This window comes from Apium graveolens, chromosome 1 (genome assembly GCF_009905375.1).
Source record: "Apium graveolens cultivar Ventura chromosome 1, ASM990537v1, whole genome shotgun sequence".
NCBI lineage: Eukaryota > Viridiplantae > Streptophyta > Magnoliopsida > Apiales > Apiaceae > Apium > Apium graveolens.
In genome coordinates, this window is record NC_133647.1 from 174,674,372 (window position 1) to 174,695,904 (window position 21,533).

The following is a 21,533-nucleotide window of genomic DNA, read 5'->3' on the forward strand; positions in this document are numbered from 1 at the left end:
CTCTTGCATGTAAACTTGTTAAGTCCATATATGGACTTAAACAAACTCCAAGGGACTAGTCTCAGAATTAGGTTCTGCATAGTGGATTGTGGATTCATCGGGACTCAAAGTGATCACAGCCTGTACATACATAGAACTTCAACTTCTGCCACTGTCATGCTAGTGTATGTTGATGATATGGTGCTAGATGGTAGTAATCCTGGAGTGATCCAAGATGTTAAAGATTTTCTCAGTACTAGATTTCATATAAAAGATCTTGGACATCTCAAGTATTTTCTAGGTATTGAGATTGCAAGGTCAAGTGATGGTCTTTATTTACAGCAGAATATAAGTATGTCTCTGACTTGTTGAAAGATGTTAATCTGTCGAACTGCAGAGAATCTCAATTGCATGTAGTACAAAATCATCAGTTAGCCACCTTTGTTGATGAACCTGACATCTCCAATAGCAGCCTTTACAGAATACTGATTGGCAGATTAATCTACTTAACCATCTCTAGGCCTTATATTTCTTATTCAGTACACATTCCATCCCAGTTCATGGCTCATCCCAAATCTCAACATCTTCAAGTCGTGTTTAAACTTCTCAAATTTCTCAAATCAACTTGGAGAGAAGGTATTTTCTTACTATCTAACAGCAAGCTCAGCATCACAATCTATTGTGATGCTGACTGGGGTAGTTGTCCAATAAAAAGAAGGTCAGTTACAGGTTTCTGTATTCAGCAAGGAAGTTCTCTCATCTCTTGGAGGAGCAATAAGCAAACTACAGTTTCTAGATCTTCTGCTGAGGCAAAATATAGATCAATGGCAGATACCACATGTGAACTCACTTGGCTGATCACTTTATACAAAGAGCTAGATGTATCAGTTAAGTCCCCAGTTCAACTCTTTTGTGACAATCGGTCAGCTCTTTTTCATGAGAGTACTAAGCATATTGAGATAGATTGTCACATATTCAGGAGAAAGATTCTTAAAGGTCTTATCTCTACAGGCTACATTTCTTCTCATCATCAACCTGCTGACTTGTTCATCAAAGCCATTTCAGCTGCTCAACTAAATTTTTTACTGTGCATGTTAGGAGTTTTCAACATGTTCTCAACTCCTACCTTGAGGAATGTTAGCAATACTATAGCCTAACTCACTGACATTCAGCCCGGTATGAAATCCCAACTTGATAAAGATAAAATAGTCGGGTGTCAAAGTTGGTAGGGATTCAGGTGGTCCCGGATTTAATAGTGCAAATTAGGAATATTCAACATGTTCGCAACTCCTACCTTACCTTGAAGAGGGATGTTAGCGATGAAGACAAAATAGCCAGGTGTCAAAGTTGTCAAGTATTCACGTGGTACAAGTTTTAGTAGTGCAATAGTTTTTTATTTGGCTATATTAAACTTTGTAATATTTTCATATTTGTTAAGACATTACAACTTTGAATTCATCTTTTGCTCTTATCTTCTTTATCAGTGAAAGCATTATACAGCCATTGTTGTTTTTAATGATTTATTTAAAATCCGACACTTATAAATTGTGTTGTTCTTAATGATTTATTTAAAATCTGTCTCTTCTAAATTTGACAATTTGGCATGATACGAAGCCACATATAGTTCAATACGCCTAAAAGCATATATAAATCAACACGGGAAGATTCTGAGGATAACACCAGATAAGTACAACTACAAAAAGGAGACCCGTCATATCAAGAAACATAAATTCTTGGGTAATATGAAAGGAAGAGACCCTAGAATCAGACTCAGTTACGGTGCAAGCACCAGACAAAAAAAAACAGTTCAAAATATTTTCAACGAAATCATAATGGCAAAAGCTTCCAACAAACCCTCAACTTCTGTTGAGACCTGTAAAACAGTACAAGAACCGATGTAAGCTACTGCAATGTTGAAGAACACAATCTTGTATACAACTCTAAATGTGATTACATTGCCAATAACCCGAAAAATGTACCCACATTAAAAAAAAATGACAGGAATACCCATTTAATTCATTCAGTACGAAAATGGTCAATTCCACCGTTTCTTACCCCTTCCCCAAATGCATATTAGTTGCTCATCAACTTCTCTCCAACCTTTCTTCTGCTGCCAGCCTGCCACACATACACACCAGCAAATTATCAATGTAAAGTGAAACATAACAAAGTTAATAGAACATTTACATCCCTATGCGCAATACATTTTTTATGTGCATTTATGTATGTATAATCATCTGCAGAAGATGAAGACCATTACACAATCTGTATTTCATATATGCGTGTAGGATACACATACGCAGATTAGGCTCATATGTAGATTGGGTATTCATTTTATTTTTACACATAATACTCCTATCTATCCCCTTTTTCGGTTCCAAACCAATTTACAAAACTTCAAAATCCTATTGACTCCCTACGTGTAGTAGTAATTTAATGAAATGCCAAAACAGAGGAACTTATTCACCAGACCTATCTATTGATGTGAGCACACACTTTATATAGACAAACCCGTCAAGTAGAGATGTTCAAAAAATTAAGATTACTATTATATGACAATGTTAACAGCAGTTGTTCACGCAAATTTGAAAAGCTGCTCGACACAAAAGTTACACATTGTAACCTTTCGCTGAAGCAACGTTTAAAGCTTTCCTAAATTTACCCAAACAATTGAATTACCAAACACTTGTTAAAGCTGGTGAGGAGAATAACATATGGGTAAACCAAGAAGGAAAACAATTGTGTTACTAAACACCGTTTTTGACCAGAGAATCTGGGAAACAATCACAAGCGGATTCTAAAAAGCTTGTCCATATGTGCTTGGATCGTCTCTTACTTTTTAATCTGTCACACCTAAAGCTCTCTGACTAGATTCAGCAAGCACTCCTTTGATTCTTTGCTTTTCGTCATTAAGAGAAATAAAGAGTTTGAATGTTGAAACCTTTCTGATTATCCTTGTAATTTCTTGGTGATGACCCTTATAAAGATCCCTACTGACTTCATAGTCACTTTAAAAAGAGAATTTCAGGATTTAAATGTTGAAATCTTTGTCCTTGTAAATATTATTAATTAGACACAATGACAAACAAGGAAGCTTGTGTTTCACTTCCTGCTTTCATTTCCTCACAACTCATACTCAAAGCCTTGAAACTAAATTATCTGTCAAATATAAAGAACTTACTCAACAGCTTCCACAAATCATTTGCCTCTGCTTAAAATTTCAATCTTATCTGCCCATCTGTGAAAGTTTTTAATGTAGAAAGTGACGTTAATGTACGATTTAATCCATAATGGAGTGGACCAGGGTGCCTTAGGTTGTGATTTTCTCTTGGTTCGCTTCATTCAATAATCCCTTGAAGACGTGTGGCTCTGAAGATAAAAACTAATAACAATAGAACCAACAATGTCCAGGCAAAACGAGAGAAAAGAGTGTTTTTTCATGATCTAAACTTCTACTTATATACAAAACATTGTAAAAACTGCATTGGAATCGACACCAACCATAAGACATGAGAGTCAAATAAAAGACCCAATATACTTCATCAAATGAATCAACTTTCGAGGCACAGGCTTAACATACTTATCCTTAATTGCATAGATTGTAATGATATTTAATATAGAAATATCTATCAATAGGCATGGAAGCTTCAAACATGGAAAACATTAAAATAAATGAAAATAAGTACCTTCAAATTCTGCAAATCCTCAACAGCTTGTTCCATTGCAAAAATTGTTATTTTCTTCACCTGTTAAAAAATTTAAGAACCTAAGGATATTTGTATTTTAAATCCACATGCCCGAGATCATTAAAGCTTGTCCAAAGAAAATGTCACACCCTTGTACTCTACAACATTTATAGTTTGATATATATATATATATAACAAAACTATATCACTAAACTAAATCACTAATTATGTTGTATGTAGTAGATATAATATGTAATGATTTATAGCTTATTTATAGGTTATACAAATGAAGATTTAAATATAGCAAAGTAGAAGGGTGTCAAAGGAAATCTGAGAACAGTTCAAGATTCAGCTCTAATTCGAAACATATGATAAATAAAATTGATGCATACCTCTAATTTGTCTTCTCTAGACCTGTGATTTTCAGGTAGAGCCCTGAACTCCTCAGTTAATCGGATACACTCATTAACATTTTCAGGGGAGACAAAGTCAAGGGCAACCTTTATACATGACTGCAGTAAACGAAATAGATGTTACTTTGGAAATTTAAACTCATATTAGATATTAACACTACAATTTGTTATTGGAACTGTGTCACATAATCTGAAGAATGCCATGGGATAAAATTGTGTAAAGAAGACAGTTTATCAACAAAAAGGTTAAATGTCTTCTAAGCTAAAATTGAGATTCATGTAACCAGACTATACAGCCGTAAATGGAAACCCTCAACAACTAATACGAAGATGTCCCAAATTTTCAAAATAACCCAGCAGTTCATTTCATATCAAAAAGGAATGCGCATCACAGTACAATTTTGGACAAGATTGAATACTTCATAAGTTTATGGAGGCAAGACATAAAACTTAAATTCCAGAGGTCAACAATACTAGATTTCATACACTCTACAGAGTGGACCTTTTAAGACTCTGGAGGTACATTCCAGCTTAAACGACAATCTTTACCAAGAATAAAAGGATAAAGGAGAGCTGGAGAATTGTAGGTACACATTTGCATCGATCCAGCAGAAAGGTTTGATGTAATCGCCGCAACACAACAGTTTGCAAGATGATATACATATATGCAGGGGAAAGTTTGTGTTTTAGGTAAGGGGTAGGACTAATTTGTTCTTCATAGACACAAGATTCTAATACGTGAAAAAAGGACGAAATTCATCAAGCTTATGACTCTGTTGTGACTTCATTGAGGTTGACGAGAGGTAGTGATATGAATAAATGATGAATTCATAGGATCCTTAAAATTCTTCTAAGTAAAAGGAATCAGTTGTAGTATATAAAATACAAGTATTCAAAAGATCATTAAAATTCCGACAAGAAAAAAAAATCATTAAAACGTCCGAGCTAAGTAGACAAATTAGAGTATTGCCAGGGCATTACGTTAAAAAGTATTGTAGCCTTTAAAGTGTTGTCATAGCAGTTAATTGTGCAATACTTTAAAAATTGGTGCAATATCTCAAGGAAAGTTTTCCCAAGGGCCTTGTTGCAACAGCTGCAAATGCAAGCCAAAAACTAGAAAATTGTTGCATTTGTGCCTAATACAGTTAAGAGTATTACAAACAATCTCTAAACAGCAGCTAGAAACACCAACAGCAGGCCCAAGATCAGATTAAGGAATACTGGACAGAATCACGTACTAAACATTGATTAAATCATTGAGAGATCAAGATATTTACTTCTGAATAAATTTAATTTCTTAACTCTGATCTGCTTCATTATATTAGGTACAATTTATAGCAATAGGTAAACATTCTCGATCAGGTATCAGATGCATGTGCCTAGTCAGATGCTATTAATTGATATTAAATGCAGATAAACTTACCAATGCAAGGACCTAAAAATGCTTGTTTATTAATCAAGAAGTTTGTACAATTTTGAACATCCATAACATCCATGGAAGAGAAAATAGATGAATAAATGACATAAAAATATGAAAAACTTGGGCGGATTAACAGCAGAACATCCAAAACATCAACTGAATAGATAGTTATTATGGACCGCAAACCAAGAAGAGACCCAATTGATATTCACTAATATTGCATAATCAGTGAGGATTACACTACTTATAAGGGAATATAAAATAACCTAAAGGAATGAGGCGCGATAACATTTGGGCTTAAAAAGATAAACTACTACACACTGACAAACAACTAGCACCACATATACCAAATATGTAACTAAATATATTGTTCATCTCTATACTAAATATATTTAAACTAATCCAGTAATATTTTCACAACCACTCTCATTCACACCCTCTTTGTTTGTCTGATAAACTCAAATATTTCCCAAGGTAAGGCCTCAGTTTATACATCATCAAGTTGTTCACGTGTATCAACTTTGACTAGATCAAACTATTCAGACCATAATTCCTTTCGAAGACATTCTGCAGGCAACCAGCTCTCAATCTCATCTGATACACAGAGACGGATCCTGATGGAGGCAAGAGGGGGGGGTTATTTTTTGTTTAGTTATATATATATATATATACATATATATATATATATATAAATCCACAAAATGGGACTCACATTATCATACAATTCTAAGTGGTCTTTCTTTATTTTCACTGGTACTTGATGTGCTTGATGAAATAAAAGATATGCCTTCCTTTATGAAAAATAAGGAGAGATTTATAGACTTATTGAAGCCATAAATGACTTTGAGTTTATTTTCCTACTACATTTGATGAGAATAGTTTTAGAAATATCAGTAATGACTTATCACAAGCACTACAAAGAAAAGATCAGGTCTAGCTAATGCTTTAAGGTTGGAAAATGTATCAAAGAAAATGTAACAAACATTTAGAGATGGACGGAAAGAGTTACTTGTTGATGCTTCCAAATTCTGTGAAAAGTTTGAGATCAATGTCCCGGATATGGATGCTATCTTTATGCCTCGTGGAAGATCAAGACGAAAACTACAAAAAGTTTCTGACCAGCACCACTTCAAGGTTAGTTTGCTGAATATTATAATTCATTATCAATTACAAGAGATGAACGAGCGTTTGATAGAGATAATATGGAGTTACTTTCATGCAAATTATGCCTTAATCCACATAATTCTTTCTCAGCTTTTGATAAGCAAAAATTAATCCAACTTGCAAGATTTTATCCTTCGGAATTTGATCAAATCCGTCTTCTATCACTTGAAGACAAGCTTTCTAACTATATAGTTGACACGAGAAGCAATGCATGATCTTTCTCAAAAGATGGTTAAAAAACACAAAGATATTATATTTCTTTGGGTTTATATGTTGATAAAATTATCACGGACTCTACCAGAGTACCGGTTGCAACTACAACAGCTGGGAGAGGATTCTCAACCAAAAAACTTGTTAAAACTGTGCTTCGGAATAGAAAGATAGATATTTGGTTGAATGATTGTTTGGAAACATATATTGAGAGAGATGTTTTTCAAACAATTGAAAATGAAAAAATTATAAAACAATTACTGGGTATGAAAGATGAAAGATAGGCCGATGACCTTGTAAATACTACATTATTGATTATTCTAATATATGGCATTCGTTGTTTTGCCGTGTTGATTTAGTTACCAAAAAAACGACTCCCCTTGTGTTGAAATCTTGAAACCTGGATCCGTGCTACTAAATGCCTTAATTTCCGTTCAGCAACTTCACTTCTTCGATGTTCTTAGACATTACATTGGTCTTCTTGCAAATTTTAGCAAACTCTTTTAATGTGAATTATCCTCCATTCTTTGTGCACAAACATTGTACTCTCCGTTAAAACTTCTCATTAAACTTTCTCTTGGAATGAACTTATATTGATATTGTTGAAAAACACCTACGCGAAGTGAACCTTGTGTAGTCATCGACCACCGATCATATATGGCTAGCCACTATAACATACATATATTATTTTGATGGATCAACTCTAAAGGTTTTTTACTTCCCATTAAAGAATTTTCAAATGGGAAACAATGAGCCTTCTCACATTGGCAACCATTACAAATTGTTTACCGAAATGTTTTCAAATTTCAAAACTCGGGAAGGATTTTAAATCCAAATTTACTGAACTTGTGCAGCTTGCCCAAGTCACCCCAAAAGCCCAAGCAGTCAGCCTTCCCAAGTGGTTTTCGCCATCCCAAGTGGTTTTCGCCAGTCAGCCTTCCCAAAAGGTTTCGCCTTTCGCCTGGTAAGCCAATTAAACCAAACACAACGAAACTATATAAACGGGTTCTTGTTGTGTTTAATTATCAAACAAATGTAAAACTTGAGATAATTACATGCCCCCAAATGCCCACCATTTTATTGACCATACAATATAACCAGGGTACAGCTTATGATGATAGACTCCTACCGCCTAGCAAAAATCATACAGATGCAAAATTCTAATTCCTTTGTACAATAGATCCAGATTACATATATAAAGGGCCTATCTATGAGTTGGCAACTAGCCCAAATGCCCACAAAACCCTAACTTCCGGTGATTACTAGTAGTTTCCAGAATATGAATGCCTCCAATCAGTTATTTCCCACCATTTCTTGAGCACCAACTGCATGGTTGATCCAGCATCACATTTGTGCATTTCATATTGAGCCACACCAGTGACATGTATTATCTTGTCATCTTGTTTTCTCCGCAAGAGCTTTGTGATGAGGAACAATGATTTAAAATATTAATTTGTTTATATATTATTTTATAAATTAAGAATAGATTTAATTGTAATTTATAAGGCATTAGTTATATTTGATAACTAGATGATTAAGAATATACTAAATTATAGTATTAGAATAATAAAAAAAATCTATTTATCTAATATAATTAATAGTTGATAAATTGCAGTCAAATCTATACTTATTTATATAATAAATACAAACTAATATTTTAATTCCTTACTCCGCATCACTTTGTCAAAACATAAAGAGATTAGTTCTCTTCCTTTCAAGTATTAGCAACAATATTTTGAAAATTTAAAAAACATTTAGACCAAGTAAAACATATTGTCCACAGAGACAAAAATTAGATTATCATACCGGGTACATCGTAAACATTCTAACATGATGAACATAGCCTCCACCAGTCATATTTACAATTCCCTTCATTGCCTTTACCATGACATTCCTCTAAATTCTAACACAATGAATGGGGTTGTCGAATGTCACAATTGTTTTCTATCCCGCGTACTCTAATTGTAATGAAAGTAAAAAACCTATGTAATCTTATTGTAATGAAAGTAAAAAACCTAGGTAAGGGCACATCTCTTGCCGTACCAAATATTGGGTTTGATTCTAGCTCACCCAAAATTTATTTAAGCATGGATATTGATACTACTTATTAGCTTATATAAGCTATACTCGAGGGGAAAAAACAATCACCGGTTAAATGACGAGGGAACTCGAAATCAATGATCCAGACCTTTGAATAATCAATTGGTAAAAGAGAGTGCATCCATCAATAGAAGCTGGTGCAAATTCTTGTACAAAGTTCCCCACATTTATCTTAGCTAAAAGACAAATCTTCAAAATTATGAATAGCCAGAAGACCTTCTAAACGCCTCCAACAATAGAATTCAGTGCAAATTCTTGTACAAAGTCCCCTCATTTGTTGTCTCACATGAATAGTAAGTTTCCCAAAGAGCAAAATGTTATCATGTAGAGAAATGCTTACATTTCCTTCTATAAAACTTGTGTCCAGGTTTCATACACTTGTTAATATTTTATTTTTGTGGCCTTTTATTGTGTAATTTCTACACTTGTCTCCTACTCTTTAAATTATTTCATGACCACACCCTCTTCTATACGCCTTTAAATTCTTTGCTTCCCATCTGATCCTCCTTTTAGATTAGTTTCCCTAATGAGGGACTTCTTCCAGCAAACAATAACCTGTCGTTCTATAATTAGGAGCCTCCGACATCTACATAATCAACTTTTTCATTGGCAAGTAGATTCTCCAACTCGATAATGCTAAGCTGATTTACCCATCCTTGATACACTGTCAAGAACAAGGTTTACTACATTGCACAAAGAATAAGATATCTTCACAGCAGTACCTCCTTCATAGGCTAATCCAAATCTAGTTCTGGAATCTCAACACCTAAGCTCTTCACTTTCAGGAAATTTTGAGCAATTGATATGTTCCCTTGATTGGTATTTTCTAGCTTGTTTTCTGGTAATTTAATACTAGCAGTGTTCTTGGTATAAAACTTCTCCAATGTAGCCCACGCGTCCTTTGGCGTCACGTCTCAGAAATCTGATTTGCTTCATTAACTATGGTACTAGTACAACCTGAACATGCTACATATAAAATGCATTTGCCTAGCTAGATATTAATATTAAATGCATTTGCCTAGCTAAATTCTAATATTAAATGCATTTGCCTAGTTAGATTCTATGCATGTTCATGAGCTTTCTAATGCATGTGAACCTAAGAATCCATGAGTAATTCCGAAAATTTCAAAAATTTACACTATCTTTTAACAATGCATTTAAAGGCCCTTCCGGAACACCTGAGTATGATTATCACCGAAGTAGATAGATTTATAAGGTGATAAATGTACCCACTAAATAATTACTCACCGGATAACATGGTCCACACCCTTTCTCTTAATTATGATTGGCAATTTAAGATCACTCATTTTTTTATGGCTACATCCACTGAACCAAAATGGCACCACAGTGCTCAGGGATGTGATTCAAATAATATAGAGTTCCGAAATGTATATGTACATACCATATCTGTTTTTTAGCATAAAAAAATGATCACCTTCAAATTTCTGACTTGATGCGGACAGCCAGCTGGTATAAATACCGCATCTCCTTGTTTTTGTACAAATGTCCACGGTTCAACTCCTAGATAATGAAAATATCAGTAAAAAGGAGACTTTGGAGCAATACATAACGCAACCAATACATGAAAACCAACCATATTCTGCTTTAAGCCTATTTTTATGCTCCGCGGTCAAATAAAAAGTTTGGTCATGAATAGGGTCGAACACCTGCAACAAAAAAAATAAAATGAACTGCCAATTAAATAAAAGAGACCGTGGAATCAGACTTCAATTAGACAAAACAAATACAGCTACTACTAGTTGTCTAGTAGAACAGTAAAGCTTTACAACTAGCCTCAAACTTTTTGTGAACCAATTTGTAAATTCATACCCGCACAGTCACACTTCTAATCCAAAGTACGTACATATCTTCTTTCCATATTTTAAATACTGTTTTATGGTAGACTCCACACAACAGTTTATGTGTGTGTGTGTGTTGGCATGCGCGTGCATAAAACCAACCTGTTTCAGAGGAACACAGTATATGTGCCTAAATTCATTGAAATGTTTTCTTAGATATTCCTTCAACTTGGGTGCATCTTGTCTCCGAAAAATGTCCCAGAGGGCACCTCCATCTGAGCAGTCCAAATCCTTTATATGGTTACCGGCAGATTCAACACCATTCTCCATCTTCGTTTTCCTTTCATTTCCAAAAATTTCCTTTTGATCCTGTGAACGGTGACTTTTCTTCAATTTCTCAATCTGCGCAAGTTCTTTAGAAGTAGGAACCACTTCCTTGATATGAGTCAACACATTCACCTGCAAGACATCAAATTTAACATATAAGCAACAAAAGAAATTAAAATTGAAATAAGTACAAGAACTAAATGAAACCCTAAGAGTCTGATAATCTGAAGATGCAATTGGACAGAGTTGTTGCATCATTCAGAAAAACAGATACACATCTAAATTACTGTTCACGTTTTACAACTTAGGGTTTAGATCCTATAGTTGAAGCATACTTGCAGAAGGTAGAAGCAGTTACTTGTAGATAGTTGAATTTGAAAAGACATGTTTAAATAAAACATACTTATGCATAACAATTGTAAGCTGTTACAAACTTCTGATGGTAATAGCATATTGGTATAGTTGGGCAATCTGAAGTTGTGATGGTATTGACAAATATTAGAGGAAAGCTAATGTATTCCATGAAATAAAGATATAAACTTTTTTGACAGCACTGTTTGCAACCAATTTAGTTGAGAGAATTGCATTTTGCACCCCTTATATTTAGCCAAAACCCAATTTTGTATACCTATTTTTAGAAATTGCAGTTTGCATCCCCCTACTTTGAAATCCGCTTCAACATGCACCCTTTTTGCCTAATATTTTAGCCCAAATTGTTGTCTCCGACAATATATCTCATCTTTTTTCTTCAATAATAGATTATATATGTTGTTGAAGACAATAGTTTGGGCAAAAAAATTGACAAAATTTGGCAAAAAAGGTGCAACTTGAAGTGGATTTCAAAGTAGGGGGATGCAAACTGCAATTTATGAAAATAGGTATACAAAATTGACTTTTGGCTAAATATAAGGGTGCAAAATGCAATTCTCTCTTTAATTCAAGCAAAAAGGTTGCTCAAAAATTGTGTCTGCCACTTTTTGCTGAAGCAATGTACTAGACACATTGGTGAAAAACAAACCACCCTTAACAGATTTTACTACAGCCTTCTAAAATTTTGGTAAAACAACACAAATGGCAATAAGGATATATGAATACACCACAAAATTAGTAAGATCAGAAATTAATATTTTGATTGACTTTCAAAACTATAAAGTCACCAGGGTTCAGTGGGGGACTTTTGATCTTAAAAAGGACTAGAAAATAGCCCGCATCCCCTCACTAAAAGGAATGAAAGGTAACCTATAAGCAACATAGCAAACATTATTTTCTTGCACCTTGAAGGCTACATTCTTAATACAGTTAAAATCATCTAATATTTTCTGTGAAAGTGCCTTACACCTTGGCTCGTTATGAATCTAGTTTAAAACTATGACGCTTAAGTTGACTTATGAAGCTAATTCTAACAGTTACAAATTAAAAGAACGTTAAGAGAATGTTGAAAACGTTTTCAATATAGATATTATCTCCAAGACTAAGGAGAAATAAAAAACAAGTGTACCACACAACCAAAGAGTTATCTAAGAACAAGCATACCGCATCAGAGATATCGCAATGGAGTTTGGTTACAGAGTCTCCCCTACCCAGTTCTTGAGAAAATCCATAAGCAATATATGTTTTTGGTCCCATATCGGGCTTTAATGAATTCTCGGGCAACTTAACAGCGAGATTCAGGTACCCTGACCGTGAATCTGTATATTCTTTGAAAGGCAAACTATTGAGAAACTCACCACAATGACGTGGTAAGTGCTCCTCAAATGAACTAGATGGAGGCCAGTCTTTTAATTTCAGAAGTTGGGGCCATCCAGCTTTGTCAAATACGCCCTTCAAGTATCCGTTGAAAAACTGATGTACATTAACATCCACCTAAATAAATAAAAGAAAATGAACCATTTAAACATGTATTAACACCTCTACTTGTGTGATGAAAATACAGACGATAAAAGTAAAAAAAGAAAAAACTACTAGTAAATAACAGAAAAGAGTAGTAAGCAGACTATTTATCGTTTAATAATTACTTTCTGAAACACAACATACAACTGTTGCAAAAATTTATCAAGCTACTTTTAACTCTTAATTTTATGCAAGCTTCTACCCTTTAGCTCCTAATTTTACACAAACTTCTACTGATTTAACCTCAGCATTGCGGAATGTTGATCTGCATCTAGCAAATATCTTTAATTAATTATATAGATTGAATGGATGACTTATATGAAGTTAATAATTAGACACCCGTAGTCAAGGTAAAAATGTGCAGGGCAGTATATCACTCCCTAGTCCCTACAAACACGGGGTTGGAATTCTTAGAGATTATCAAGGAAGAACCAACTGTACAGCGTAAAGGAATTAAACTGACCTCGCACCATTCCAAACAATTGATGGCCATTACATCCAGGAGCTGACCATGATTTCTGTGTCTTATCTGTCGGAATGCACGCCACATAACCATTGGTTCCCAGCTCAAACCACATGTAGTTGCAAGAACATTTCTGACTATTACCGGCTCACCTTTGCACCAGTGGCATTGAAAGTGCTCAAGTTCTCCGGGCTTTAAGTCCACAGCTTTAGGAAAGTACAGATAGTTGTCATCAGAACTTTCACGATAAGCAGCTTTTAGTAAATTCTTTTTATCACTACCAATAGTGTCAACACAAGAACATCGCTGCTCCTGAGTATTACAGATATTAAGTTTATGTGTTTTGGCAAGCTTTTCAGCATCTCTAGATAATTTTTGGACACAATCATCTCCTAATATACATCTCAATTCTAGAATTCCTCGACCGCAGCCACCCAATTTCTTAGGAGGGCAAGTGATGCTACCATTCTCATCAGGTTTCCATACGTTTTCCGACTTTTTGTGATCTCTACCACTAGTGTCTTCAGGAAGCGACTGGAAAGAAGGAAGCTTTCCACCATGCATATAATCTTTTCCGGGGTATGTGAATTGCATATTCACTTTTTCCTTGCACGCTCGAAAGCTTCCATCCCGTATCTCATGGCAACAAGTGAGACAGAGGTCATAACTACAGTATGGACAGCTTCTGTGAAAGTCAGCTATAGAAGTTCTACAGTTGTTGCTGCATGTCACAGATTGGCAAGGTCAATTTCTTTGCAAGAACCAAGAAAAGATAATGACAGAGTTACAGATTTCGCAAACATACCAGAACATGCGTTCATCTGATTGACAGTTTGCATTTGGCACCTTTATCTCGGATACTGATAGTCCTGCTTATCAAAACAGATAGGAATCAGTAACATCCATGTATAATCCTGGATGTAATTCTCTGCTATGTAGGTCCAAGTTCTACAAACTATAGATTTGGACTGACTATATCCATGTGTAGTGTAAACACCATTAACAGGAAAATTAAGCCCCGTCTCGGCAATGAATTAACTATTTAATCTTACCAATTTATCACATTAGCCCAGTAAAATTTTAAAGTCAGTACAATCCATAAGATTTTATCAAATCATAGGAGATATAGAGCCCTATTGTCAACACGATTGTATTTACACAATCGTGTAAATACATGTGTAGTGTACACAAATACATCAGGCAAGATCAAGATTATATTCGTCACCTTAGTTGGTATACAAGGATCACATCATTTCTGGAGCAAAAAACTCAAACCTAATTATATTTGTAATCAGAAATAAAATATAAAATCGCAATAGGTCATATCTAGTAGAGTGGCAGGGGAGGGGATTGGTTGAGATCTGGAGTGAGATGGTCAGTTAACATACCAAAAAACCATTCACCTTGCTTATGGGTTATTAGCATCCTCTTGAGGACATAAAAAACATGTAATTTTATTCTTTTATAGTAACAATATACTCACTGTTGCTTCTATTAGCATCTATTATTCAGTTATTCTTTCTATCATATTTTTACTTTCTCAAGAAAACAAAGATTGAAGAACTCCCCAATCCCAATGCAGTAACTTGCCCTAATATTCAATGACATATTAGATGCAAGCATCTATATTTGAGCATAGCTTCAACTTAGGTTGACTCTATAGGCAATGAAATGCAGCCAAAGAGAACGGGAGAAGTATTAAGCCCCACAAACAGGCCAAGTGGGCAACTAAAGAAAATACCTTTACTCTCTGCTTCAATACGCTTTTCCATCAGTTGCTCTTCGTTAAATTGATTAAGAAAAGGGAGAAGCATGGGTAAGATGTATTTGGAGTGCTGCTTTTTTTCTTCTGGGCTGAATTTCAACTTGAACCTCTCCCTGTCCTATAACGCACCAAAAATAACCTATGTTATTGCTCAATGAAGGGCATCAAACAAGCATATATAAACAAACAAAGAGTAATGAGAAGAAACATACTTTGACCAGAACTTCTAAACGCAAGCAACTTTTGCAATTACAGTTAAATTGACATACTGGGCATTCTCTAGCAAAATCCTCTTCAGTCATCTTAGGGTACCTATATAAGAACAAGCATTTATACTTTAATGAAAACATCAAAAAGGTAGATAACTAGCAAATAAATATATACAAGTATCCAGAAAGATTGTCATCGCAAATCCATCATCTTTTTGCAAAATAAACCTAAAGATAACCAACAAAACCACTAGTATTTACAAAGTAAACATTGTAGTATCAAAAGATATTTGATCTTTAAAACATGTGTTGAGCCATATTGCCAAGTTCCTTGCTCTTCCCATGCCCAAGGTCATCAATTTTGGATTTAAATCCTAATTCCACCACCCCGTGACCAAGGTCATATGTTTGATCCTCACTCCCCTCCCCATATAGTCATATAATCAAAAGTTTCTAATGCAGTAACAATATACATATAACATAATAAAAAGATCATACCATCTTTTCATACAGTGCTCACAATATCGTTTCCTATTGCAAGTAATGCACTCAACAACCCGGCCATTATCGTTCCTCTGGCACTGATGACACATATTTGAGTTTGACAATTTTTCACTCACCTGTACCTATAATTTCACATACAAAATTCAGTTAATGACATCAAAACAAACTACACAGCCTCATTCAACTGCAAAACAGTGAAACAAAATAAACTACCTTATAATTCACATACAAAATTCAGTTAATGACATCAAAACAAACTACATACTAACGTCATTTGAATGCAAACAAATGAAACAAAACAAACTACCTTATCCTTCCCTCTGTAAAACCTCTTTCCATTTCCATCATTCTTTACCACCTTATCTCTTTGTGTCAATTTCTTTTCACTTTCTTCCTTACTTTTCTTAGTCTTGCCAAGTATTAACCTTGAATCATTTGTAGCAAGACATTGCTTTATGAAAGTTTCAGCTTTTACCATGGCAGCTCTTTTGGGAACCAACCTGATATTATCTCCCAAAAGTCCCTCACTTTCCCTTGCCATTTGACCTTTCTCACTACCACCATTTCCAATCACAAACTTCTCATCAATCCCAACAAATCCCTTCTTTTCCTCTTTCTCCAATACACCTTGAATATGACCCTCATCATCATACTCTTCCACTTGGCCATTAGTTGTAACCCTACCATTCCCATTAACAACTTTACAATCATCAATCATTAGATCATTAATACTCTTCACTTTCTTAACCACAAAGTCAAATCTTTCATCACTTTTCACAATCTCCTTAACTTTTCTCCTCTTATACACCAACACATCCATATGATCACTTCTAACCCTACCAATATTATCATTCAAACCCTTAACATCATTCTCTGCATGTTCTTCATCAATCTTGTTCTCTTTCCCACCACCATTAATCTTGTTCTTTTCATAATGAATATTCAAATCACCATTAATCTTGTTTTTATCATCATGAATATTCAAATCATGATCATCTTTCTGATTTTTTAATAAACTTTTGATACTCTTCCGCTTCATCATGCACCAAAACAAAGCAAAAACACAAGGAAGAAAAGGATGTAGATTTGAAAAAGAAGATGATAAGTGCAAGTAGAAGACTAGTGTAAGAGGAGGACTTGGAAAGAAAGCGTAAAATAAGGTGGGGGAGTTGAGGAGTCCCGCTCATTTGGATGACTTGATTGGGCGGGGTTTAACGTGAGACCGTAGGATTAAGAATTTAGGTTCCCGAGATTAGGGGGGACACTATATCTAGAACAACCTAATTATCATTACCCCTACTACTACTTCCCTAGGATTACTGGAACATCATCATAGGAATATAGGAGTAGTACAGTACTGCTCTTCCTGTCCATAACCCTACTAGACTACTACTAGTACAGTTCTAAGAATTTGCTATACTTGCTACACTATTTTTTGTGGTTAAATTTTGGAAAAAAGTATACTAATCAAGTAATAATGAAAAAATGACAAAAATAGCCGATTTTTAAAAAAATTTAATAAAAATAGTTATTCTGAAAAAAGTGGTCAATTTTGACCGATTGAATACTCCACTGTCAGTTGGGTATCTCAATTTGTATAAGATACTCCACTGGTAGTTGGGTATTTCATATATGGGATACTGCACTGCCAGTTGGGTATCTTATATAAAGTGGATACTCCACTGACAATTGGGTATCCCATCGGCCAAAGTTGGCCAACTTTTCAGAAATTGGTTATTTTTGTCAATTTTGCCTAAAAATAGGCTAAATTTATCCTTCACCCTCAAGGAATTACCCCGTGAAAATAAAATTGTATAGATTTTTAAGAATCGACATATTTACGGTTGTTTTGAAATTTTATACAAGAAAATGTCATTGCAAGTCAGAATTAACAACAATATTCTTAATCTATCTATCTATATTATATTATATCTATACTATACTATATTATAATATACGAAACATTAAAAGTTTGGTAGTCGGTTGGTCGGTACTTGCTGAAATTACTTAATTACCCTCATTTAATTATTCTAATTCTAATTATTGGGTCGATCAATTCTAATTCTAATTGATATTGAATTCAACTTACTCTATTGCTTCACCAATTTCATTTTTATTATATATCGAACTCTATATCATTATAATTTATATTAAATTCAACTTTTTCTACCAATTTATATTGTAATCCATATCGAGTTCTATATTATTCTAATTTGTTACTTCGGGCTATATTAAATTTAAGCAACCTAAATATAATTATTGAGATTTAGTTGATATATCATGTGAATCGGGTTAAGATGAAATAATAATAGAGACATTATATTTTACCCTCAATAAAATGATAATTTCGTTATAATAACATTCCTCCCTTACCAATTCTATCACTTTAAATAAGTTTAAATGTTCTAAAAAGTTATGAACATATACGTCTACTAATATAATTATTATGAAGTCATATCATTTAAAGTTTTAAATGAAAATAATTAAGAATTGAATTTTAAAAAAAAATTAAAAATGATATAATCTTAAAAAAAATTGGCGCGATCCGTGTATCGCACGGGTTTTAAGCTAGTTAATTTAATATCTATAATTATTATTATTTGGACATTCATTTATGATTTTTCAGAAATATGAAATTCATTTCAAGAAAATGTTTGAAATAACAAATTCTCAATTTCTCGTGGTACGTATTTTATATATGTATATTTTGAAATCGAATCGATTAAAATTAATTTACTTTCCAAAATGTCATTTTTATGAATTATCAAATCCACGTCAACAAAAAAATTTGAGTTTACAAACGAATCACAAAATAATTGTAATAGATATGTTAGGGGTTGTTTGATTCGCCAATTTCTAAAATTAGGTATGGGTTTATTCCCACCTCATACCTGATATTTGGTTCAAAAAAATAAAATTTCAAACTCTTTCATCAAATCCCCAAGGTATGGGTTTTACATACTCAAGTAGGGAGGTGGGTATAAGGGAGGGGTATGGGTGTCAACTTTAATTTTATTATTTTAATTTATATTTAAGCAATTAAATATATATGTTTAATATTAAAAGAAATTTATGAACCTAAAATATATTAAAATAATAATAGAAGTAATATATTTAATTAAAATAAAATTATTGAATTAGCATATTTTAAATTAAAAATATTCATTGCAGTACTCAACCAAACACATGATATCAGATATGATACAAGATACGCATACAACTCTAACCTGATTCCTGATTACAACCGGATACCAAACCTTGATCCAAACGACCCCTTATTTCATTGTAAACAAAATTGTAAGTAGTTTTTATTTGCCCAGATGAAAGATGATTTCATTAAACAAATCAAGTCGTTCATCAATACATCAATGAACCCCGAGTGATTATCACACATCTGTCAAGTACAATCAGCTATGTAACAAGTAGCCCTAACTCAAAAATCAGCTACCTTATTCACATACCACTTAATAAAATTGATACAAACATCTCTATCTTTTAGTTATTCTGGTGATTTTTTGCAATCGCCTTTTAATCTGCCAAAGCAAGACGAAAGCTCCCCATTGCTTCTCAAAGCTTGTACCACCATGAGACAATCTGTCTCTACCACCACACTGTTATATTATTGTTCTTTGACACGGCTTAAAACTTCTCGCACGTCCATTGCCTCTGCATTCTCCATATTAATATTCACATGGAACACTTCGATTTGTATAAAGTAATTCACCCAAATGATTTCTCGCAACCATAGACAAATTGTAGCTGTTAGAAGTTTCGAAGATTGCAGCATTAGAATTTACCTTAAACGTATTTTCCCGTGAAAGTGTCAAGTGCTCATGACCATCCGCATTGATCATATAACCAGGAATATTATCGAATGTTTTATCTTGAGCTAGCTTGTTGCCATTGGTTAAGTACCACTTTTGCTGATACTACAACATCTAGAACTTCTGAACCACGGTGATTCAAAACTAAATCATTTATGCATTTCCATAGTGCCCATCAAAATATTGTGGCTTCTTGTCTTCATTTGGTTTCTCAACCATCAAAAACAAAAAAGAACCGATCAGTGAATGGGTTTTGGTGGGTTGTGATGGAATCTAACAATTCTATACACACATAATTCTCTAAAATAGAGACAAGGACCGTAATCATCATATCTAATTATCGAGATTAAACTGAAGGCGGAAGCGTACCTGAATTCATAAGACGATAATTGTGACGGTATCTGAATCTGTATAATGTTCTTGATTATTGTCTTTCTCAACCAAGTACTCATTAGGGTTTTTCAATGGCTCTCTCTAATGCATAGAAGATAAACTTTGTAATGTACTTTATATGTTGGGGACTGTAACCCTTTTTTATATACCACATAATTAAATATCTCATTATAATTTAATTGGGCCTGTTATTGATTATCCATTTATTAGGTTCATACAAAAAATTAAAATCTAATTTGGTTTCTTATTTGATCACTTAATTTAACTCAATAAAATAAATAGCTAATATAATTGATATATTTATATGTAGCCCATAAATTAATTATTATTAATAAAATAATAATAACAATCTCCAACTTGGGCTTCATATTAATCGATAAAGAATTATACAAATCTTTAATGTGCAACTTTATGCTATTTATCGTCCGTAGAGATTACCAAAATAATTCGGGTTGTCTACTATACGTGCATGAGATTCTGGCGGCATCCGTCATAAACTTTGTGTGACTAAACCTTCTGTGGTCACCACACAAATATATTCAACTACATGAATTAATGCATGGATAAGTGACATGGAAATTTAATGAGATTGATTCCAATTTTTCTCAACTCAATGTTAAACCACAGTAGGAAAATTGAACAAAGGTAGAGTGACATTTAATAAAATAAAATTTCATCAACTGTATTATGCAAAACATAAACAACTTAATGTTTATTACATAAAACACCAAAAATACAAACTCTCACTAAACTAAAGTATCAAATAAGGTAAATGTTAGTCCTTTAACAATATGACAAGAATTACAGAAGGGGGGGTGAATGGAATTCTTGAAACTTTTTGGTGAAATAAAAATGTTCTAACTCGAATATGTATATAAGTGTGAATTGATTAGTACAATGCGGAATATTTACTTAAATGAATCAAAACACAAGTAATTAAAAACAAGAGTCTTTAAAAAAATTCTGGTGGATTTGAATGATTCCACAAGAGATATATATTATATATCGAGAGAACCCTGTGTGCAAAATGCTAACAGCTGCTTCCAACAATTGAACAACTAAGAATACAGAGAAATGCTAAGAATTCTGCTTACAAATGTTTCTCTTCTTGTTTCTCAGATTGTATTTTTCCTTAGTTGCTACTTCTTGGTTTATATATCACCAAGATTACAAAGTAATGAGACATGATAATAAAACAAAACTATCTAGTCTATTACAATGCTACTTCATTACTCTATTCCAGCATCTTTAAATATCTTCATAATAGCATGGAAATGGCAATGCTTCTTTGTTCTCGAAAACCCAGTTGAATAGGCTACTACATTCCATTTGCATCCACTCGACGCATGTGACTGAGTTGTCACTGTCAGCAGATATTTAAATTCTT

General features: G+C 33.7%; 1 protein-coding gene across 4 annotated transcripts; it reads right to left on the reverse strand.

The window, feature by feature from the left end:
* Window positions 1-1,583: 1,583 nt before the first annotated feature.
* On the reverse strand, window positions 1,584-17,210 carry LOC141671373 (lysine-specific demethylase JMJ26-like). 4 transcript variants are annotated; one of them, XM_074477597.1, is made up of 14 exons: window positions 16,237-17,200; window positions 15,924-16,051; window positions 15,429-15,528; window positions 15,193-15,334; window positions 14,257-14,320; window positions 13,452-14,172; window positions 12,632-12,961; window positions 10,934-11,230; window positions 10,567-10,639; window positions 10,408-10,493; window positions 4,058-4,177; window positions 3,666-3,725; window positions 2,035-2,097; window positions 1,584-1,852 (listed from the first exon to the last, which is right to left on the reverse strand). In XM_074477597.1, the coding sequence occupies exons 1-13, from the start codon at window positions 16,969-16,971 to the stop codon at window positions 2,053-2,055; spliced, it is 2,901 nt and encodes a 966-aa protein (XP_074333698.1). In that variant the 5' UTR covers window positions 16,972-17,200; the 3' UTR covers window positions 1,584-1,852; window positions 2,035-2,052. The 4 variants fall into 4 exon arrangements, 3 of the variants coding, with proteins under 3 accessions (XP_074333698.1, XP_074333720.1, XP_074333708.1); XR_012555122.1 differs by lacking the exons at window positions 1,584-1,852; window positions 2,035-2,097; window positions 3,666-3,725 and adding an exon at window positions 6,508-6,612 and having other exon boundaries at window positions 16,237-17,209; XM_074477619.1 differs by lacking the exons at window positions 1,584-1,852; window positions 2,035-2,097; window positions 3,666-3,725; window positions 4,058-4,177 and adding an exon at window positions 6,624-7,833 and having other exon boundaries at window positions 16,237-17,209.
* Window positions 17,211-21,533: the final 4,323 nt, after the last annotated feature.

Excerpts from the sequence above, each read along its gene's own strand:
- LOC141671373 (XM_074477597.1), bottom strand. The coding sequence starts at position 16,971 with ATGATGAAGCGGAAGAGTATCAAAAGTTTATTAAAAAATCAGAAAGAT. Across the intron at positions 15,529-15,923 it reads GAGCACTGTATGAAAAGATG|GTACCCTAAGATGACTGAAG; the intron begins GTATGATCTTTT and ends GTTCTTATATAG. Across the intron at positions 11,231-12,631 it reads ATTGCGATATCTCTGATGCG|GTGAATGTGTTGACTCATAT; the intron begins GTATGCTTGTTC and ends GATGTCTTGCAG.